The sequence below is a fragment of the Megalops cyprinoides genome, chromosome 18 (assembly GCF_013368585.1).
Source record: "Megalops cyprinoides isolate fMegCyp1 chromosome 18, fMegCyp1.pri, whole genome shotgun sequence".
Lineage (NCBI taxonomy): Eukaryota > Metazoa > Chordata > Actinopteri > Elopiformes > Megalopidae > Megalops > Megalops cyprinoides.
In genome coordinates this window covers 15193386-15217611 of record NC_050600.1, presented here as the reverse complement: position 1 = coordinate 15217611, position 24226 = coordinate 15193386, and the positions used below count along the sequence as shown (strand labels likewise).

The 24226-nt window shown below is 37.1% G+C and overlaps 1 protein-coding gene across 1 annotated transcript in view; it reads left to right on the top strand.

Moving 5' to 3' along the window:
• LOC118793452 (polypeptide N-acetylgalactosaminyltransferase-like 6) overlaps window positions 1-24226 on the top strand; it is a 155844-nt gene that overhangs the window by 16326 nt on the left and 115292 nt on the right. The window contains exon 3 of the mRNA XM_036551635.1: window positions 22859-22967. Within this exon, the coding sequence (XP_036407528.1) occupies window positions 22859-22967 (109 nt within the window). The remainder of the gene's footprint in view (window positions 1-22858; window positions 22968-24226) is intronic.

Sequence of the window (24226 nt, the reverse complement as noted above, 5' to 3'; positions counted from 1 at the left end):
ATTTTCCTTTCAGCAACATTTTATATGTTCTCTCTCGTAATATTAAAACTATTTAAAAAATATAAGTGAGCACAAAATGTTGCATAATTGTTTTTTTTTTTCTTTTGTGTCTGTTAAGGATGTGCCAATGGATGATGACATAAGGTATTGGTAATTAATATTCCATCACTGATATTAAACTCACATAGATGATTCTAAAAAAATCTTAATAAGCTTGTAACTCATCATGTGTGTACTGTGTTGACTTATAAAGTACTTTGTACAATTATTATTATTATTATTATTATTATTAGTAGTAGTAGTAGTAGTAGTGGTATATAAAGAAACAATAACCTACAGTGATCAGATAATGTCAGACCAATCTCAGCATGGCTTTCTGCAGGTCCCACATTTTCTGCTAGCTGTAAATGAAACTGACAACAAAGTGACAAACACCTAATGCTCGGGCAGTGCCTCTTACACTTTGACTCCAGTTACCATGTGTTAATAAAGCGCACTGGTAACGATGTAGTACTTCACAACATATCTGTGGTCAAAGTGAAAAATTTCACTCCCTTGAGTACAGTCCTAACTGCACACTTCATTATAAAGTTCTGGAATGGTAGCCTTGAATGGTATGTGGGAGCTTGTATTGTGAAATTACAAATGTTTCTACTTCCGATCCCTTATGTACAAACTCCAGGGGGTGATGACCTCCAGCAGCCCATGTAAATTGATTGTGTTGCCATCTTTTGCAGATACTTGCCATATTCAAAGATGGTAAGGTTGCTAATATTGTTAGGTCACCCTTCCCTAATGTTATCCTTTTGGCTTGAAACAAAAAAATTGACAAATCAGCGTGGTGGTGTTTCATTCATAGGCGTCATTCATAAAGCGTGACTTTTTCCTATACTGTATATTTATTTTGTATACATTCTGTATCTTGAGTGTATTTACCAATTTTAATTTAATACAGGATATGATTAAGTCCTTTCAGTTATTTATTTATATATTTATATGTTTTATATGTTAAACATTTAAGTTAAACACTTAAATACATTGATAGTTTTGATGAGTTTGGAAATGTGAATGTTCACCTGGGAGGCTGCTGTCAGAAAATCACGTTTTATTGTCATTAGCAAGAGGGGATAATGTCATGTCAATGTCAATAATGTCAAACCCATCACAGATAGCTAAACAAGTGCTGGTGATTTACAGTTTAGTCTGGTTTGTGCTCCAACAGACCTCAAAATGAATCCATTTTAATTGAGTTGAAAACTGATTATGGACTGTTATGTGACATGTATGCTATAATTCAACCTTCCACAAGTTTTTTGTCAAATGTGCTGTTGGAGGTGTGCTTTTGCTAATGGAAAATTAAAGGTAAAGTACAAAATTGCTTTATTGTGGTAGCATGTATTTATGAATATGTGTCCCTTGAACAAATTTGGTGCAGCTGTCTCAGTTAAGCTTAATTAGTTGTTCAATTACTTGTCCTAGGCCCCATTGAACAACTAATTACTCTTAATCAATAATGTTGAATACCTGTCTGAATTACAAATTTGTTTAAGGGGCTGAAATGACTAGAAATAACTTATATTCTTCTGTTAGAATAAATACATTTCCATCCCATATTTCTAACAAAGGGGTGAGAGCCAATGTGAAATTCAGATCAGTCCAATGAAATGTGAGAAAGAGAAAGTTAAAGAATGAGGCGCAAACACATGCAAATCAAAAAATAACAAGTCTACCACTTTGCTTCCTGCATGCAAAGTTTCACCTCTAAAACTGAAACCAAAAAAAAAAAAATCATATGTGTGCAGATTCTAATCAAATTACCATTGTCCCTGGAAAGCAGGCAAGGCATACACTTTCTTCACATTTGGTGAACAAAAGATGAAGGCAGCATGCCCTTCAAAATCATCATTAATACAGGAACTCGGTGTGTTGCCTCATTTTATATGCATAGAAACTACTATCAATGCATCAGTGTTCACTCCTCTCTTTAGCCTGATTATTCACAATTTGAAAATGATTTAACTGGCAATGAGTCCTTTTATGTGGACACCAGGTAGAGCTTCACAAAAATATGAGGAATTCCCATAGATGCCATTGAAACTGTCCAGTGTCTGACCTGTTGTGGGCTTTGCTAGAGAGTGACAGAAATGATTAATCAGTCTTATTGTCAGTGGAAAGATCCAGTTGTCTTACCAGGGGGTAGTCATCTGCTAGCAATGCTAACCGCTTCGTGGCATGAAGGAATGATTAGCAGATATCTGGCCGTGTCTCTGACCACACAGATGATGTGTAATGCCCAGTCTGGTGTTTGGTTGCTAGTCATATCCAGTATAGCAATGTGTGAAGGTACAATATAACATCTTATTTTTTGTTATTTTTGGTGTTGTGCATATGCAGTATAGAGATTAACAGACCAACGTGTTGATTTTTCATGCGGCTGAAAATAGCTCTCTGTCTTTGGAATGAAGCCCACTGAGTTGTTTAGCACTAAATGTAGGTTGATTGCTGTAATGTACATGTTGCATCATTTAGGTCTGCATATTAACGGAAGTGCACTCAAGCACTTTTGGAATCCACAGGTGGCTTTGTTTCCATGTCTGTCAGAGTTACAAATGACCTTTTATTTGCATGCTTTTTTGTAGCACTCTTGTGAATGAGGCCTCTCTACAGCTACATTAATGTAGACTCCACTAGTATTTATCTGTGTTGCACAGGGATTAGAAATGTAATTATGGTGATGACATTGTTGTATCTTCCGTGCTGCAGATGGCGTGAACAAACATAATGTTGTGGAGGCTTGCCGTGCTTTTCTTGTCTTGTGAATACACTTGGAGTTTGAGGTCCTGTATACAGCTACTGTTCTGAGCATATGAAAAGAGTGGGAGACTGTGTTCTGCTAATGATAAAGCCTAGTGCTAGTCATAGGGAACTGATTTATTTTTGGCTATTGTGGGATTTAAGGACCTTAAACAACTCAATTTACAGGAAATCTCCAGGCATGAAGTAATTCATCATCAATTTTAACTGACAATTTTCAGCTACTTAATGTTATTACAGTTGTTTTATTTTTCTGTGGATAATCTACACACTGTAAGTCCCATAGTATCCGACAGGAGAGCTAGGTTTGATTGGAGAATTGAAAATCTCTCAGTGGCAACAGCAACCCGATAATAGCTAGGTGCGTGATGAGTCAGTAGAGGCACTGATAAGCAGTGAGGATCTTTGGCTGACGTAAACTTACTGAAACCTGGAATGAAGCCAGTTACACCCTAACGCTGTTGCTGTGGACTCATGCTAGGGCTCAACATTTTTCATTCAGGTGCTTACTTATCCTCCATGGTCACAGTCCTGTCATTTTGCTAAATAAACATCTGTGTGTGAAGATAAAAGTCAAAACACATATTCTGTGTACTTTACCACGATGTTTGTTATGACCCCTCTGGAGTCACACATATCAGTTGGGAGGTGGGGGATCAACATGGGTACAGTATAATAAAATAAATAGCTTTTATAAATGCAAGTTACATGTTTCACTTGGTGTAGATATGAATCTGTCTAAAGCAGCCATGATCTTGCGTGTACTTAAGCTTAATTAACACGCCTTTGGTATTTAATTGTCATACAAATTAGATGACTCGCTCTTTAGAGTGAAATATCCACTCTTTTAAATTGGTTTGGTTGTTGGTGATTTTCTGTAGGCTTTTTGACTTGGGGTCGAATAAGAAAAACACATTTACAATTTACTTAATGGCTTTTGCCATTTGGTTGTACAGGCCAAAGTCAAGACAAATTAGAAATCTTTAACACAGCCCTTTCGAAACGTAAATAGTCCACTGGTACACTAATGGCAGCGATAAATTCAGCTGAATATAAGCTCATAAACACTTTGGAAAGAGAAAGCATCAGCAGATTTGGGACTAAAATATAGATATTTAAGTAGTTTCATTGAGAGGGATATGCAGAATAACATTGACATGATTCATACTCTAAAGGGTGGCAACCCTTTTAGCAGTTAGTGTGCAAGTATAGTTTATTTCCCCACAGTATTTGCCATTCTTTATTTTAGCCTTGCAACTGGATAGGAGCCAGAAAGTAATTATAGATTCACATTCCACTTCTGCAGCCTGTTAGCTTGTTTTCTGAATCATCAGCTAGAGCCCCTGGTCAAGTATATATTTTTTTGTTTCTTCAGAGGGAATATATTCTGAATTTTGCTGAGTCAATGCCTGGGGGAATGTGGAGTTGCCATTAAGACAGAAGTGGGGAACAAGTGTTCTCCCAGCTAGCCTCCACAGCATAGGCAAGCTGACATGCCTTTAATTGTGCTTAAATGGAGTAAATTTGCATTTAAGAGTGCTTAACATCTGAGTTGAGAGAGGCAGAGGATTGCACAAGTCCAAGTACAGGGAATTTAGCATTCAATATTAATGTCTGAGGGACGAAAAATAAAAAAGATGGATACATGAAAAAGCCAGTGTGCATGTCATTTTTTACTGTTTTTGTGTAGTATGTAGGCTATATATTTTGTCATTTTTCTGGTCATGTTTACATCTGGATATACAAAGGTTTTTGATACTGAAATGCCTCTAGACAATGTATAATGATGTGGACTAGTTAAACCTAAAAATGAGGAGATGGAATAATCAAGTATAATAAAGTATTTTGGAATGAGCTTACTTTTTTCTTTATTAATGGGTGAGTGTAATCATGCCAAAACCTGCCCTTTTTCCAGTGTGTGAGATGTGGATGATATAGTGTGTGAAAAGTGATAAGCTTGAGTAATTGCTTGTTGGACAGGATTTGAATTAACATTGTTTACCGAAATTTTGCTTGGAGACAGAACATTTGCATTAGCAATTGTTATCTGAGTTGGAAGTGGACTCAGTTAGGTATTTTACTTTTTTAATATGCATGCCAGTTTTGATAAGAAACAATGCTAACATTCAAACTTGGGGTGAAATGTATTTAAATAGTTTCTTCTTGGAAAAAAAATAAATATTGGGAAATGCAGGTACAACTGTTCACTGATGAGGTTGCCATTATTTGTCAGAACTATCTCCATGCAAGCTTGCCACTTCTGAACTATAGATAATATTAATTGTACAATTAATGGAATGACACAAATACAGCAATGCAATGCATGCAAAATACTTCTGATCCCATGCAAGTCCATTTGCAAGTCCTTCATTTGAAAGAAGACACATCAAGTGAAAGAGACCTTCTGCACATGTGCAAATGTTAAAATTCAGTGAGCAACAAAGAGAAAACATCAAATGTATTTACTAAGCTGTAGTTAAATGCAAATTTCAAATCTACTAGCAGTAAGACTACTGTAACTTCCCACCTTGGCCTGATAAATACATACAGTCAATTTCTAATAGCACAAGTTTCAAGGATACACATTGGCATATTACAAGGTCAGACAAAGATAGTTTGAAACATTTAATCTTTACCAAATGCCAATGTCCTTCAGTAGACCACTCATATGTCTGAGGCAACTCATTGTCCACAGAAGCCTTTCTTTTAAACATGGACTTCTAAAGGGCATCTCATTGTTATTGGGTTACTTGGGGAGAAATATTAACCTTGGAAATTTTTAAAGTGCTGGAAAGGCATTGACACGCAAAGGCCAAACAAGGTGTCATTAATCATAATGGACACGAGCCTCCCAGCATTGTTAGTTTTCCAGTCTGAGTTACAAGGAGATAACACTGAGTAAGAAGAGTTTATTCCAGGTACCCCTTTGTCAGTACAGATTGGGGGCAGTGCTAGAGCATTGATGGCTTGCTGTAATATTATAATGAAAACAACTTGCTTGCTGTAAACAAGAATTCTGAGAAAATTCTATTTTCCATTTCTTATTTCCATTATTATTTCTTTTGAAATCTCTGTTTTGAGAATAATAAAAAAAGTTGTTCATCATAATTTCCTGTGAGGATACCTGCTTTTTTGTTCATTTTCCTCATTTTTCACCGAACTATTTTTGTGATCGCCAGTTGCGCTACTTTAGGCTCATCTCACCATGTCAATGCCAGTGCAGCTGTTTTTGCACTGCAAGTCCCAGAGTGCACTACAGACCTACCTACCTTCCATCCCTGGTGGAACAAAGCCAGTTTGTTCTGTAAGTGTGGGCTCCAGGTCACTGGCGGCAGATGACACGGTCAGTTTCAAACCCGGGCTGTAGGGCTCAGCCTATATTCAAGATGGGCACATTGTTGACCAGGTTACTCAGAAGCTTGATGTAAGGATAACTTTGAACTCTGTTATTTTTGAATGACTCAGTGTAGACACTGATAGATTTTCCACATACTGTGGATTTTAATAAATCACACGGTGTCTTTATCTAAGGATTATATGTTGTCATGGAAAAGTTTTGCTCATTTTGCAGATCAGCTTGAAGATCTACTTTGAGCTCTGAACAAACCAGCTGAATAGAGCTCATTCATACAATATTTCAAGGAAGAATCTGTTCATCTGGGACTTTGCTGTTTCTTCAAACAGGCCTGTGTCTGTTTGCTGTTTTAATGTACTAAACTTTTCACATTTTGTCATAATGGTCCCTTTAGATTAAGATCAAAAAGATTAAACTTGTATTTGAACACAATTCTTCTAACAAGATTTGAGTGATTGTCAGGCAGATAGTAATATATTGCTGTCTGATATTCATGGCTGTGAGACAGAGAAATCAGTTCACAAGGCAAAAACTGTGATGTGTAAGCAGTTTCATTTGGCAAGAGTACAGTGTTAACAGTCTGAGATCTGCACAGTGTTGCTCTACCAACATTTTACCTCCACAGTTTGAAGGACAAATTACAAATGATAAAAATGCTACTGTGAAAACAACTAACAAGACCCAGATTACAACAGATACAGGGCCATCTATATTTATGTAAGTTAATTACTGAATTGCATTGTGACTATGCTGTATGCCTGATCTTTGGAAAACACCTTAATAGTTTGACCAGAAGTGGAACATGGTGCTTAATGTCATATTCAACAGTAATTCCCAGTGGCATACCTGAAAAAATAATTCATCCCTCCGTCTTTCTATGTTAATGTATGTATATATTGGATAAGCTAATTATAATTAAAGGTCAGTTGTTAAGTTTGCATCTGTGAGGACTATTTTGGGAACACTGTTGCATTCCTCAAAACAAAATGTATTTCCCAGCCTTACTGTACAAGCGCATGCATTCATTAGATAAGTCAATCATAATTAAAGGTCGGCCTCACACATTTGCATTGATGGGGGCTGCTTTGCCAGCACCGGACCTTTCAGAGCATGGTGTATGCTGTAACTAAAAATCTGCTAGCCATCCACAGTAATGAAAATTCATTCTTAAGGCTGTATTTAAATCTAATTGTTCTGTTTGTTCAGCCTTCCGAGATTAACCTTCCACCACGGTTGCCTTCCCTCACTCCACTGCATTAACACGTGTTGTAGCCTCAGGCGTTCATTAAAGCAGAAATACAGTAAACATTTATTATATCAGAAATAGCAGACTGCACAACACTAGCTAAACAATAAATGTGTCAGAATGATGCATTAGTCACTTTTCCCCTGGCTTTTTCTTTCCAGCGTTTATAGGAGGAAGTGATATTGAGTAAAACATTACAGATAGAGGGTATAGAAAAAAATGAGATCAAGTGCTCAGGAGATATCATATGGGAATTTTTTTTTTTTTTTTGGGGGGTGGTAAACACAGTTTATTCCCTATTAATAGTAATTATATGGGTGAAATGACACTCTTCAAAATGATCTCATTTAGAAATACAAATAGAGGAAAGATTCCAAAGACAGAATGACCTTGAGAGTGTCCTGGAGGTAGACAGAGGGTAGACATTCATTCTTTCCTCTTCCAATGTTAAAACAATGATCTAAATGAGTGATATTATTCTGTACCATGATAATAATATGAAAATTTATTGATAAACACAATATTACCATGCAACATACTAATGTAGTCGCAGTCCTATCTAACAATGATAAGATTTCACTCCAGACATGGAGTGATCAGGTACTGGATGTTAAGCAAGAGTATATGCAGGTTCTGGGAACCAAAGTGATGTCTGAATAGATGGTTCACATATAAATCACAACATTGTTAACTTTGCAAGCCATCAGTAGACCTAACAATGAATCCAGATTCAATTTCATTTGAGTTTTTGATAGATGACTAAAATAGGGAGTGTTTTTCTGACCATATCAAGGATGGAGGAAGGCACAATGATCTGTGATCTATGCTGTACAGTTTATGAGCTGTGCTGAGCTACATTTGAAAGAGGACTGTTTTTTCTATGTTTGTCTTTGAGAATGGCTTTCAACAATAAAAGAAAAAACTACAGAAGATGACAACATGTTTTGTTACAGTCAGCCATTCAGTTGCTATTAATCTAATCAATGTGATAGTTAAGTGGACAGGTGGTGAATTTTCAAAAAGAATATAGAAAAAAGCTTGGAAATCATTTGAATATGACTTCCTTTTAATCACAAAAAGGGCCTGGTGAAATAAAACTTCAAATATCTCCACTGAACTATATCATTCTAAAGCCTTGTCCAAGTAACTTGTGGGGGAAAATAAAATATGTTCATTATCTATGCATGGTAAGTCTCAACATATTTCTGCTCTCTGAGACACCATTCTTACAAATTTTGTGTTCATATAAAACCATAACCATAACCAAAAAACCATTTGATGGGTTGAAAAGACTATTGTAGTGATTGAAGACAAGTCACATCTGCTCCATTATTTTATACTTATTTTTTAATGTATTTACTTATGAAGGATGGCATTTCTTAATTTCATTTCTGTTGTTACAGTGCAGGAAGATACATACTATGGGATAATTCAGGTAATTGCAACTTGATGTTGCCATGTAACCATTTTAACTATATTATTTAACCTTTACCCTAAGCTTTAAGTCAAACTGTAACCAAAAATATGGTTTCATGGTTCAAGGATTGCATATTTGGTTTTCAGACCCATCTCTGTTTTGTCATTTTCTCTGTGTTGTTGCTTTCTCAGTAAAGGTCAGTGATGACATCAGATTAGCAAAGGATCAAGGCCCTGCTGACAGACAGGTTTTCTCAAACTATGTAAGGAGTTTTGTGCAGTTTGATACTGTAGGCTGTCTAAATTGTTAGTAATACATGTAGGATACATTTGGAATCACCATTTGTAGTAGGGTTGTCTCGCTGTCACAACCTGTGGACCCTTGCTAACGTACCTGTACTTTTCCTGGTGAAACAGAGCCAATTTTTTGAAAACATTGACACAGCTGGGATTGAACTCGAGCCATAGAGCTCAGACTGGACTCAAAACTAATGCCTGAATCATTGAGCTACTTGGGACCCCTGAGATTGGCCCAGATTTATCAGAATAATGTTAAAGAATACTATTCTCCATACTTTACACATAGCAAACCAATGTAAAACTAATCATAAATAGCTTATAATGAATTAATGAATGATGACGACTATTTTTGTCATTATTATGGTCATCATAGCCATTGTCATAGTCATCATTATCATCAATAATATCATTCTTCCTCTGCTTTTCATCTTTTTCTTCTTATTATTGATGAACCTTGATGATTAATGGGAATTAAATTGCATTCTCTGACTTTTCCTAATAACACTGGACCTAATGAAAGTAATGATTTAGTGGCTCTATATCAGGTGAGGTGAGATTGCAGTCTTGCACAGCACTCATAGTTTTAGACTTGTGTACATGAAGACATTAAGGTCTGTGTACACAAAATTCAACAATCAGTACTGAACTGTATTATCTAGTGAAGAGCTTGCTCATCATGCGTTGTTGGAGAGTTAGGTGTGATCAAATGCTTTTCCCACTGTATATGACCCTGTTTCTTTCAGCCAATGGTTGTGTTTCACACTACAAGTCAGTACAATAGAATGAATTACAGTGGAGTGGGCACTCATTGGATGATAGACTCAACTCCACTGATGCCATCTGTGCAACTCACAGGCCCCTGACAAATTCTAGAGTGACTGAGAAATGAGAAAGTGTGAATGTGTATGTGTGTGTGTGTGTCTGTGTATACACATATATACACACATGAACATATGTATGTTCATTGGTGTGTCAAATACCTCTGATAGCATTTGACATGTGCTGTTAGCATACATAGCTTATCGGCTTTTGCTTGTTTGTTGCTAAGTAGTCCTTATTTGGGGAAGAACATGACAGGGAGGTAGTGACAGCGAGAAGTATAGATTCATATTAACAGAGAACGTACAATGCACTGCTGAAGTTACAAGTCCTCAGAATGTCTGGTGGAGCCCAGGTGTTCAGTATACAGCATGTCACAGCACAGCTGGATGGAATAAGGGCTTTTTATAGATATGTTGTTGTCATATCATTGTCATATTATTATTATTATTATTATTATTATTATTGTTATTATTATTATATTGATAATAATAATAATGATTCTTTTTAAATCTAGAATTGTGGCTACTTTTTATTTTTTCAGCTGAATGTTAAGCTGTGCAGAGGGAAATTAATGTTTGTAGTACAAAAATAGTGCTCTTTTGTTCCTGATTTATATAATTTTTTTTGTCAATGCATGCACCTTTTTCTGGTCTGTCATATGTGAAAGGAAGGAGTTTTTGAAAAATGTGCAATAATATATATCCCAATTAGGGTATGGTGTTGCCAATAGCAGATGATATCTAGTGTCCATATGAGACTTGGCAGGCAGATGTAAAGCTTTGCAGCTTGTTTGATGACCTTATCCACAGTGATGGAGATATGTATAGCCTTTGTAAAGCTTCTGGCTGAGTAATACAGGGCAGCACAATCCCAAGTCTCTAAGGGTCAAGAAGAACTCTAAATTCATCAAGAAGACACAAATCTAATGAACTCAGTGGAGTTATTACAGGCTCAAGTGGAACGAATACGAGCCACTGCATCCCTCCGGGGCCAGAGTATTGAATGACAGATGTAATAATTCCAGACACTCCAATGTTGAAGAAAAACCTTGCTACCAGCAGAAGAAGGCCGGTGTCCGCCTCACAGTACAACACCTATACAGAAACAGCTACATCTCCACTGCTTTTAGGACAAGGTTTTTCTTTCTGAAGTTCATTGTAATTCATTTAAAATTAAAGCGAGAATCACAATTCTTAAGTTGGAGAGTTCTGAGAGTTTGAAATTGGGATCTGTTATTAAAAAAAAAAAAAAAAAAAAAAAAAAAGATTTAAAAACTCCATAAATACTCTATGAATCTGCATTTAAAGAACTTAAATGAGTCTGGTATTCTTTTGAATTCACACAGTCACATGTCAAGGAAGTGTCTATGCTAAAAGTGACCAAATATATGATGTACAAAGCTGTATCAAATGCAAGAAAAGAAACATGTCGATTCTGGTAAATAACAACAGTTTGCTAATAATTTGATGAAATAAAGCATTAATTAATTTTCAACATTAGGCAAGTACATTCTGTATTAGGCTGGAGCTGTTTAAGCTGTGCAAAAACACAAAAAATAGCTATGTTATGGCCACAAGTGCAACTATTACTTCTTAAAATAGTAATATTAATTTTAAATAAACACTATTAATCAGTTTTGGAATCCTCCTTTACTGGCAAGCTCAGTTTCTTTGCCCTATGTCAAAACCCAGGGAAGCATTTTACACAGAATGTCCTATGTTGAGGATGTAAGATGCAGAAAGCTGAGGAGTATCCTTCTGCAGCCCTGAGACAAAATGTTGTTTGAAGTTTGTCTTTGATCAGTGATTAATAACCTTCCTATCTGCTCCTCCTGTGGTGAGGAGCAGGAAGAAAGGGAACGCACTCTTTTGGGTGCACTTCTCTGGCATTGCACTTTTGCATGCTGTGTCCTTCTCCGACCACAGTGGCCTCGCTGTAAACTTAAATTGAATGCCATCCTGTGACTAGAACTAGTTGTTTCCTGCAGTGCACGTTATGCTCTTTTTTCAAAAACATGTCCCATCTTACCAAGACTACATTTGTTTTGGCAGCTGGTTATAGATCATGCAGTCACAGTCAGATCTCACTAATGTTAACTGAGATTACTCATGAATTATGTAATCAATATTAGCCAGCTTGGAGATGAAAGGGTAACACTACTGAAATACGTTTAAAGACAAATCAATCTACAGTGAGATTGAATCTGGACTACACATTATACCTATATATAATTACTTCATTGGTTATTTTAGTGTTGTATTTATTTTCACATTTTTTCAGGTATTGTGTGCTCTCACCATTGTGCTGTTTGACAAATACACTTTTCAGTACATCAAGTAGGTGTTAAACTTAATTAGATAGGGATGACCAATACAAATTGGTGGGCATTTCTACTGCCCCTACTACTTTTATTTTGTATTGCATATGTATTTTTGGGAGAGACGAGCGGGCTCAGATGGATTTTGTTTCAGCTGAGTCCCATGTAATCCCCTATAATGTCCACTTGCTCAAAGATTCAGCTGTGGCTGAATCACTGGGATATCCATGAAAATACACATATGTTCCATTCGGACATCAGCAACGGCACCATTAGTTATGTCTGTGTTTGAATAGTCCAATTGCTCTGTCCCCTGTGATTTGCTACGGATCTGTATTCATTGCTGTGGTCTGGATCCTGTTTTTTGCACAGGGAAACCTTGTCTGCTAACTGGTACTAATCATAATGATTTCCTTGCAATTGTCCAGATGGTGAACTTGGCAAAAAAATCTGTCTGGTCTGCTAAATAATTCAGCACAAAATCTCAGTTAATTAAACATTTTCATAAAATCATTGATCAGCAAAACATCAGCGTGTAATAATTTTGCTGAAGATGTGTGACAGAATGTTGAACAGAACTTTGGTATATTTGCCTTAGATTCAGAACTAAAATTGTAGGTTTGCAGTATCACTAAATAATGGATACCCACTGTGCACACTGTTCATATGTATTGTTAGGACTGATACTTATTTGTGCTAAGCAATGTTAGAGTACTGCATTGGAATGTCATTTCTAATCATTTTGGAAACCTTTTAGATGGCTTTGTGGTCACCCTCGACAGAAGATGCAGTATGAAATGATGTTACATTAATGCTTTGGGAAAATGAAAGCTGTCTATCCATCTGACTAGTTTTAGATGAATGATAAGGAATCAGCTGGGTTGATCCAGATAAAAAATGGAAAAAACACCCTTATCTGGTGATTTTTACCTGAATGTACAGAGAGCAAGACACTGGAAGGCTGTACCAGTTCTTACAATGGAAGTTAACAGAAAATGGGGCAAGGGCAAGAACCACATAATGTAGGATATCCTGTCCAAAGACATGTTATTGTATCGTTTTGTTTATGTTTGTGTGCGTTGTAATGTTCCTTTTGTTTGGAAATATTTAATCTATAATCTTTATGATCCCTGCTTCTGGACTGGAGGACAATGGTTACAGCAGAACAATGAGAAGGGCCTCCTTTCCTAGAAAGCCTATAGGCTATATATTGCATGCATCCCTGGGGTTTCTTGACTTTTTTTGCTCCCTTTCTGAATCATTCTTAGTCATGTGAATGGATTATGTTTGCGGTCCCACTATCAAATGCCTAGTGAAGGTGTTAAAGAATGTTACAACATGGGTGTTTCTATTGACTCTGCCATAGTAACAACAAAGAACAAAAGAAGAGATTTTAAAAAGGCAAACAATGAATGGGAAGTGTATGCAGGTGTTTTCGACAGAGTGGAATTATTTGAAATAAATAGCTATTAAGTTATAAGAAATTAGGAAAATAATGCAAAATATTGAACTATAATAACAGGGGGACTGTGTTCAAGTGAATGAGAAAAAGAATGAGAGTGAGAGGTTGACGCTTTTCTGTCTCTGCCACACTGTTGAACTAAAGATTTCAGTTCTGTTAGTTTTTCAGCCTCTTCTTCTCATTGTAGGCACATACTCAGATGTTGCTTAGTTTGACTTACTTGCACCATAAAGTGCATTGTGCTATGTGTGACCTTATGTAAATAGTACCTTTTGGCATTTAACAAATTGTTAAGCAAATGTTTTAAAATAAATTCATGAATAAAAAGAGTGGACGACATTTTGTAATTGGTCATCAAAACGGAAAAAAAAAAAAAAAAAAAAAAAAAAAAAAACTGGCCATAAAGATAGACAGATGCAGCTTTCAAATAACTGTATTTGATGAAATCTGGACCATTTCAGAAATGTGTTGGAATAATAGAGATATAAGCCCCAAGGAATGCATGTGGTAAAATAACTAACTACAAGATGGAGCATCCGTCACCTTTTTGATAAAAAGAAGTTACTGTAGTTGATGGATGATCAATTAGTAATTAGTTAATTATTAACAATAAAGCAATTATTTGGTGCGTACTGTACATTTATAGTGCTGGACTGTATTACTGTTTATCGTTTCGACATGGCTGAGTGACTGGCATATGTTAACAAGATTTTACCTCTCAAAAACATCAGATTCAGAGAGGAGCTGGATGCTAGAAAAGATCTGTCAATGATGCAACAGAGGAGGATCCAGGCTAGAGTTCTTCTAATTGGTTGTTGACAGTGAAACCATAAGGTCTGCTTGTGATAACTCTCCCCATAACCACATTGATGACATCACTGATTACATAACTATACCATTATCATTAAGGCATGAGTTAAGAACCTACTCAGCTGTCTCATTTTCCACTTACTGAGTGTGCATGTTGTTTAGACTAAACTGACACCATGAATTAATCACACAAAAGCCTTTCAGTTGTAGCTAAGGACTTATTCAGGCTTAAATGAACTAATGATAATGTTATGTAAACTGAGATTGTACATTAGAACACAGAAAAAAAAACTAATCACATTCCACTAATTTAACTTAAGTTAATTAACTAAGTTCTCCATAACCAGAATTATTTTTATTTTTTTTTAAACATGTGTTTAGAAACTAGTACAGAGTACAGAGATTTAATACTGTATATAGAAAAGAAGGTGGTGAAGAGTTTTTACTTGTATCTCAAAGTACTGGTTTTGTTAGCAGCATCTCTCTGACAAGCAAAAACTTTTTGTGACGTAATCTTGAGTACTTCTGAGAAGTTTTCTTTTTTCATTTAAGAAGTGAGAATTTAGAAACCATTATGTCAGGTGCTAGAACAAAATGCTTCCAAAGGCAGAGACAGAAAAGGTCCTAAGAAAAGAAATTGAATTTTTAATTCCACGAAAATGTCTCTTCACTAAATGCCAACTCATGAAATAAATTGGGTGGAGAAAGGAAGCTTAAAAGCCCTACGAATGAATGAAATTACATGCACAGTGTGACCTTATGGAATATTGGGGGAACTACAGACTGCAGACTAGCTGAGTGTAATAATTACACTTGTGTCGTGTGCCGCCTGTAATTTAAGCAGATGTTTAATCTTTCCCTGGAGGAGGTGGATCCTGTGCGAGTGTGTTGTACTTTATCAGGCTCGGTTCCCCAGGGCTGGAGGTTAATGTAAAAATCAAACACTGCGGCATGCGGCGCATGTAATGCTGCTGTACCTCGGCGTACTCCTCCCCCCGGGCCACCCTGACTTACACATTCTGCACGCAGGTGCCAGCCAGCTGTTCTCAGCGACTGCCATCACTCACCTCCCCTATCCCGGGACGGAGCTGTAATCTCACTCATCTCTCCCTCTGCATCCACTCGGAAATAACCGCCACACAGCACCGCTGCCGTCCCCCCCCCCCGGCCCGAGCAGCAAATGTGTCACACCCGGCATTTACATACAGCCAGGAAGTCTGCATGTGTTTTCACACTTATATATATTTTCTCTTTTTTTGGTATGTGTCTTTGAAGTGTGGCGTGAAATTGCTTTGAATGCATTTACACACAACTGTTGGAATGCTTGCCGTGACAGGGTGAGCGTTTATGCAGATGGTACAACGAGATACAATAATCTACCTTTTATGGTAGGCAGTGCTTATTTTATTGACCCTCCAGAGAGGGAATAAACTGAACATGGAAAGCACTATGTTGTTCATTGCTTTCAAATTCATTTGATATACTGTAATGCGACCAAGCGTATTTTAAATTGTTCTGTCGTGTGAATGGCCCGCCTTGTAAAGCAGACAGAAGTTGATGGCCTGTAGTATTAGCATGCAGGTGATTATTCAACCTTGAAGAAGGACTTGCAATGTGTGATCTTTTCCTCCAGTTTCTCTGACATGAATTCAGTATATAGTAGTGCTCTGCCAGTTTTTCCCAATTATAACTGCAGACAAAAAATAAACTGTTTGTGGAATTTGCTCTATCAGTTATTTCCATTGTGATTTATAGCTGACATCATCCTTGATCCTTTTAAGATATAAAATAAGCTGATTGTTTAATTGGACCTGATAGGTGCTAACAACAGTATATGTTGACGGAAAAAACATATGTATGTATTGTTTTCACAGTATCACAAGGAGCTTTTTTCTTTTACAAAAGAAAATACATTGTGTATCAGAGAAAGGCTTCACCATTTTGAAGATAACAATACAAGAAAAAGTGTGATGGATGACTGCGCTCAAACTGGGTCTAAAATTAAGCTGCAAAATGACAACATTGATTATTTGGACAGCACTGCTCGCCGACAGTTTAACGCAGTGACAGAAATGTTTCCGTCAAACAGAAATACATCCTGCATCTGGCTGGAGTTCAGAATAAGACAGATGTGTGAAATTTGAGCAAGGCACATGAGAAAGCGCTGTCTACAGCTCCGGGGAAGGCAACAGCAAGAAGAACAGCAGCAAGAAGGAGCGGTTTTCGCTCTGTCATCACATCACACACACCAAAGGGACAGGTTGCACTGCATCAGCCCGTCTCCATGACTAGCCCAAAGAAATCCACAGAAATTATTGGTAACCATAACACAGAGCTCATCCAAGCCATTTAGGTGTGTATGCCTTGTGTTCTATTGCATCATCCAACTAATGTGTTTGGTCAAGGGTCAGTTGAGCAGTAAAGGCTGGCAGACTAGTTTAACTGCATTCAGCAGCAGAGGTGGAGTCCACACACTTGTATGTGACAGTGCCGTTTGTTTCTAGGGACCAGTTCTAGGGTACTGTGGCTCTACTAATTTAAGGTGGTTCCACCCTTCTTTGTCACTAAACGGTGAATTTAAAATAGTCCAACCCTGCCTTCATCAGCACTGGTGTTTTATAACAAAACTTACTGTCTTTGAGATTGCTACACTCTGATGGGCCTGTAGAAAATGTGAGTTAGTGAGATAGTCCCCCCTTCCCACCTGGCCAAAGGTTTCACTTTCACATGACAAAAAAACATAAAGAAAAGGTTGCACTCTCATGAAAGTGGATTATAGGTATTTCAAACAACTGAATTTGTATGTTAAATGCAACATGTCATCTGCAAATCAAAATAAACAATTTTTGTGATGAGGCTAACGTACATCCTTAATGAACAAAGCTGTGGGGAGAACTTGGTGTGATTTTATAACAGATACAGTGGAATTGTGGAGGTTGTGCTTTGGATGTTGCAGCTCTTTTAATCCTCTGAATGATAATGAATCGAGGGGCAGAGGACACTCTACTGGAAATAAGGCTGTTTGAATGTGTATTTCAGTTTTCTAATACACTGGCAGCAAGGGACATAATGAATACCTTGCTGCTGCACTTTGATAAACATTTCTTTGGGGAGATTCAAATCTTATGCGAATTCATGGCTTTCTCCACTGGCAGATGTAGCTTTGGCAGAGATATGATGTTCCTGTATGGATGCTCCAAGGGTATCTGAACGGAAATGAACAGGATTTGGCTTTTTTGGAGCTATAGCCAAAGTGGCTGACAAGACCGATATGTGAATCAGAATGAAAATTTCCTTGGCTTTGTGATTCAAACACATTTCTCAAACTTCAAAGTGCCCCTTTTCTTATTTATTTCAGGCAATAACATTGGCATGAAGACAAAATTTTAACAAAGCAAAGCGTGAATACGGGCATAATTGATTCCTTTTTCTATCCGATACAGATGCACTCAGATACGACTTCATTAAAATCAATAAGCAACACAGACCTCATTACTCTAAGCTGAAAGTAAACAAAAAATTTTAAAAAGCAGAGATCATGTCTATTTGCACTGATGCTGTGCATTTCGGAATTGACTGTAGCACATTTATATTAGTGCAAAGCAAACACTTTTTGAATTGTCGCCTGCTTTAATGAACTTTCCACTAATGCTAGTGGAATATTTTCTGTTTTGCAATTTGCTGTCCCAATACTGTCTCTGCTGAGCCAGTAGTCTAATTGCTAAATTAACCAGAATCAATCAGAGAAAAACAGCCTTGATGTGTTGTGGATTCCACTTATAGCCGAGGCAGAGGGTGACGGGTGTATAAATTCCATTTCATTACGACTGATCCCCCTATGGGCTCCTAATACGTGTCCCATAACCAGCCTCATTAGAAAAATTAGGCTGTATGACTACCACTATCCACAACCCACTCACAAGGTCACACACTCTTATTCCCCAAATTGGAGCCCACATCAAAACACATGTAGTCCCCATATGGTCTTTATAACTGATTAAAAAGCATAGTTTTGTACAAATCCTAACAGCGGAGTGAGGATGCTGTGTTTTGTACACACAAACAAGTATTGGCCCCCCACCCCCTCTCCTCCCCATTTTATTTTAGACTATGCCTAGGGAATAGACGCATTACCATAAATCCACTGTGTTAATTATGACAGCTACAGTAATAACTTTGGGGGAGAGAGTATGTATTTTTGTGCATGTGTGGGTGGGGCAGGGTGGAAGCATATCTTAAACAAAAAAAGACCCTGAGCACTTATATAAACACCAGACCAAACCATGCAGTAATGACATTGACAAAAAAGTTTTTTTTTTTTTTGTGATCTAAGAGTAAACTTGTCAGCTTTCTGTATACTATCAAAAAGATTAGACCCAATTTCATGTGTCATAAAGACTGTGTGCCACCCACTAAGATCACAGGATGAGCTGTCTTCCTCAAAGCTGTGAATTAACTGGAGGAAGGAAGAAATCTTCCTCAGAAGTGAAGGACAAAATGTTTTCAAGGTTGTATTTATTTCCTCTTCTTTATTGTACAAAATTCAAAAACAGAACACTTCTGAATAAGTTGCAAGTACAACTTCCAGGACTAAACCTGAGAAATCCAATCTTTCAGAAACACATGGATCCAAGTGGCAGTGACAGTGCACTGATCATTTGATAGCCAATTATAGATCAATATTCATGTCTCTCTCTGTGACTGCTGAACACTTTTCTCTCTGAACCTGTGGTCAGAGACAGAAGTAACACCCACCACATCTTAACAGTGAAAGGGCTCTGTAAGTTCAGTCTACAAAGAACTGTCTTGTGAGCACAAGCTTTCTGATCAACAACTCAGGGAGTCTCCTGTGCTGCCAAAGTGCCGCTGACCCCAGAACATCTTTGAAGTTGCACTTTTTTTTTGGTACTGCCAGGAGCACACCTATCAATAACACCATGAAAATAAATGGGCCACATCACTCTCTAACTTTTTTACTTTGCTTGCTCACTGGAGGAAGAAATTCTGATGCTTATGCCTTAGCTCTTCTTGTTACAGTGAGAGCACAAAAAGCACAAAAAACAGAGGGGAATGATGCAGGTTATATGCAGATCTGGTGCGCAATGTGGCATACAGGTCTAAATGGTGCACGCTGAATGTGAGCAAGACTGCTGCTTTGGTATGCGCAAGTTTGAGAAATACACTCAGTGGCTATAGTATTTTACACAGGGATGACACAACTTCTTCTTCTTCACTTATCTGGGCTTAAGGCGAGTGTATTATTGTATCAGAGGTTAGACAACATACTGTTGGCCCAGTGCAATTTGCTGTAGAAATGCCCCTGGCTCGCCTCAGGAACAGCTGACCCACAGCTAAGGCAGGTCAGTGCAAACTTGGGTATAGTGCTGGGAAGAGAACCAAAACCAGGTACTCTGCTTTCTCCTAGCTGAGATTCTGACAGGCAGGATATGCCCTTGTAGTAACTACAGTTCTATTAATAATACAATGGCTGAAAAAAATCTGCTGTCTTGGCACAGAAATGTATGTACTACTGCACCGATACAGATATTCTTTTTTTTAAGTCTATTAGGTACTATAGTACTTTTAAACCATTTTGGGGAAAAGTATGAGTTAACTGTTTTATGTTTAAGTAAATTTATTCTGATTTATTAGAATCATTTCATTGTTTTTTTTTTTTTTTACATGATAGTTCAAATTGGAAACTACAATGTAAAAAAGATGAAAACCCCTTGCCATACACATTTTTGGATGCCAGTATCCCACAGCAAGAAGGTATCTCCATGGGAAAACCCGAGTATGCAAACACAATGTCAAAGGATAGTTTGAACTGAACAATTAAGTATATCATTGTATCTCCCAGAAACTACTGGCAGGACATTTAAAATTTGAAATGCACCTGGCAAAGCTGACCTTGTGATCCACAACTGTAAGTTGAACCATGAGAGTTAAACAACCCTATTGTTCCCCTGAGTGTAAAAGCCACTCAGTTTCCAACACACTCATCACTTAAAGTTAGAGAGATTTATGTAACATAAACTTTACTTAGTAAGGGGCCAAGTTACTAACATAGTCCAGAAGGACTTAAGTCTGAATTCCTGGATGTGGTTTTCTTAATTGTATTCGTTGGAGATTCCCTTTTTTAGCAGCGCTGGGTATAATGTAACAATATAATCTCCATGGGAAGGCTGTCCTATATGGTATATCTCTGTTAGTTTTTTGTTTCTTATGAAATGTCACCTCTCATGACATGATACAGAACAGTCTTGCCTCCAAGGAACTAGTCTTCCTGCACAATCTTTCCAATATGACTCTCAGTATGTAGTACAGGTAAACTGCATGGCTTGACAGGTATGCATCAGTGGGTTGGCCTGTGTGCCTGTTATAGATATGGTGTTGCATTATGGAACTCTGAGTTGGACATGCATTGCAAGGCCCCTTGAAGTCATGCCACTGTGGAGTCTGAAGGGGTATACCGTATACCATCTACTGTACTGTGGTATACCGAAAACTGAGCCTCAAGATCCAACACTGGCTTGTTTCTGTTATTTTGGTTATTTCAGTTACAGTTGGACTGGTGCCAACCAAAACAGTTGCTTGGCAAAAAAAAGGAAAAGGTTTGACCCAAAGATCCAGATTTCCTCGCTGCTGTACAGTTGTTTAGCACTTTGTTCTTTGTCATTTTGAGAGCAGTATAAATTAATCAGAGACGTTTTTCATGAACTGCAACTATAGTAATTCCTATCACTGCCAGCGTAGTATTTTTGTACTGGTTACAAAAAACACCCAGTGAAGAGGTCTCAATGTCACAAAACATTTTTGATAAGTCACTCAAAAATAAAACAAAATTATAAAAATAGTAAAAAAAAAAAACAGTCAAAAAACAGAAATTGTATAGTCAAGATACATTAATGATAATAGGCTTTTATTTATTTAAATTTGACTTGATGGCATCTTTATCTACCTTTTTTTGTGTAAAATATCCTATTTATAGTCCATGTTGGGGAACATAGCCTTGCTCATAGTATTGCACTTTAGGGGACAATTTCAATTCAGGTTCAATTTTGGCTATCTAGTTCATGACAGGGTTTCCAGCACACAATGTATTATAAAAGTGGAGACCATGTGTTTATAGTATAGTTTAATGTACATTATACATTTGGAGTGCAGTATTTTGTTGCACATTAAGTAATTAATGCTGTTATGCTGTTTAAGCAGTAAGGATGTTTAAAGAGATTGGTTAGGCTGAAAACTGCATGGGAAGGGGTTTAGCTGTAAAACCCCAGAATGGATGTCATCCAAGCCTTAGAGCCTTCAAGCATTCAATTTCCAGCCCATTGCCTTCTGATGTAACACTTATGTTTGTAACAAGATGGGAGACATTTGTTTTGGTTTCATATTGGTTCAATGCTGCTATTACATGCCATACACAGCAAAGCATAATTGCTGAACTGAGCTACAGTTCCTAACATGCAAATATGCCATTCTAAATCACATAAATCATATCTACAGGCAGCTAATTTTAGACAGTTTGCATGTTTTAATTGAATAACGAGACTAGTGAAACCTCAAAAATGTATTATAGCCAAAATTATGCTGTTTGTATGGACCAGTGCAATATAGCTAGGTAGTTTTGCAACCCTGAATTGAGGCAAACCACACAGTAATTTAGTCATGGGAAATTACAAATGTCCTTGATCTTTTTATGAATACTTGAATACTTTAAAACAGTAACTTACAGTGCATCTGCAAGAATTCTAGCATATTTCTGTTTTCATGCACAATTTTTCTGAATCTTTGAGGTAACAAATTGGCACTGGAGAAATGAATTGAGAAAGTGAAGTGCATAGGACTACCTTCCTCGTAGAACTCTTCTGCCTCAAAAGTTGTTTGCAAATCTGCTTTCACTGACAAGGGCCAGTGAAGGGCCATGTTCGGGATGCAAATGGAAGTGCATTTTAATACTGTGGGTGTGAGTGAAAGGTCACTAAGTGCTATAGAGATAGTACTGTGTAAATTGCACGGGAACTGTGTTATGGATGGGCCACGCTGTATTGGTCTGAGGGTGGAAATGTTGTGCTAGTGTCATGTGACCAAGTTTTACATACAGGTTAACACTTTTATTTTTTGTTTATGCACCTTGGTTGTGACGGATGAAAAAAGATCCAGTGGCTGGTTGTTTATACTCTGTAGAGAATGCTAAGCCACAATGCAAATGTAATTTTTTCCCTATCCATTGAACTGTGTGCAGTATGGATTGACATGCAACCACAGAGCTTATTCCATGAATGAAACCTTTGCATTTTGCTGTTTTTGCAGGGATTTTCATTTGGCCCAAGTGAAGGACACATTTCCACTTGGACAGATGGTTTGAGAAGAAGGGACTGGCATGATAATGAAAGCATCAGGAAAGAGGAAATGCGCGTGGGTATGTAAACAAAAAAAAGGTCCTCACTCAGAAGCCCTACTTTGCACAGAACACAGAAATCATACTCAAATCAAACTCTGAATCATATTTAAAGCCTTCATACTTGCATCTTAAGTGATAGAAAAAGGTCTGATCTCATCACTTGGGGTAATGCTGGGAGCGATGTTTCGAGGATGGGCAGGGCAATCTGATACAGCTTGCAATCACAACAGTTAACCTTCTAGCAAACTTCACTTTATGATGCCTGCAAGTTATGTGGATGTATTTTAGCTGGTTTTTGAGATGATAAATCAAGGGTACAATACTCCGTACTATAAGAACCGGATTAGACATTCCAAAGCATTCTTTTGAGCAATTTTTACAGCTCGGAATGCATAGCATGACATTCTGTGATGCGATGGGCAGCTGCTGTCTCTCTGTAGACAGTAACGAATTTCACCATGCGCTGCTGTTTTGACGTATGTCAGCGTGAAGGGGAGTGGTAAGTCAGAATGCCCATGCACAGATGAAAATCAATCAAAATATAAATGTCATAAATTCCTTGGGGATTTAAGAATTAAAGCATTGACAACTGAGTTTGACTGGAACATTGACCATTTTTCAATTTAATACAATATTCAATTTACGGTTCCTTCATGAGTATTAGTTTACTTCAGAATTATTCTAGATTTGAGATGTTTGGACCCTCTAGAGATCTTTAATAATCTACAGTCTTTAATAATGTGCCTTCTACATGTAATATCAGCACTTGGAGTAAGTGGAAATACATGCACACAGAGGCAAAGCTAAAGTAACTTATTACATGCTGTTTCCTTAATGTTTTACTTATTCTTTACCAAATCAAGTAGGATTTCATTTAACATGCTCATTCATGAGAAAAGGTCATTGAGCTACTCATAGTACTATCAAAATATTTAAAATATATTACTGAGTTATTACTGGATTTGTTCACTTCTTGCCCCCAAACTTTAAATACCATACCAGTAATTACTGAATCATACTCGCCTGCATCATTCCAAAAAGGAAAAACAAAGAAGAAAGACATTTACAGTTAATGCAAATGGAAGCCGTTTGCTATATCTTAAATATGTATTACTATATATATATATATATATATATATATATATATATATATATATATATATATATATATATATATATATATATATATATATATATATTAGTGGCATATCAAAAAATACATGATGTAGTAGATCTTCAAGGGCACTTAAATGTGAAATCTATACCACTGCTTATTT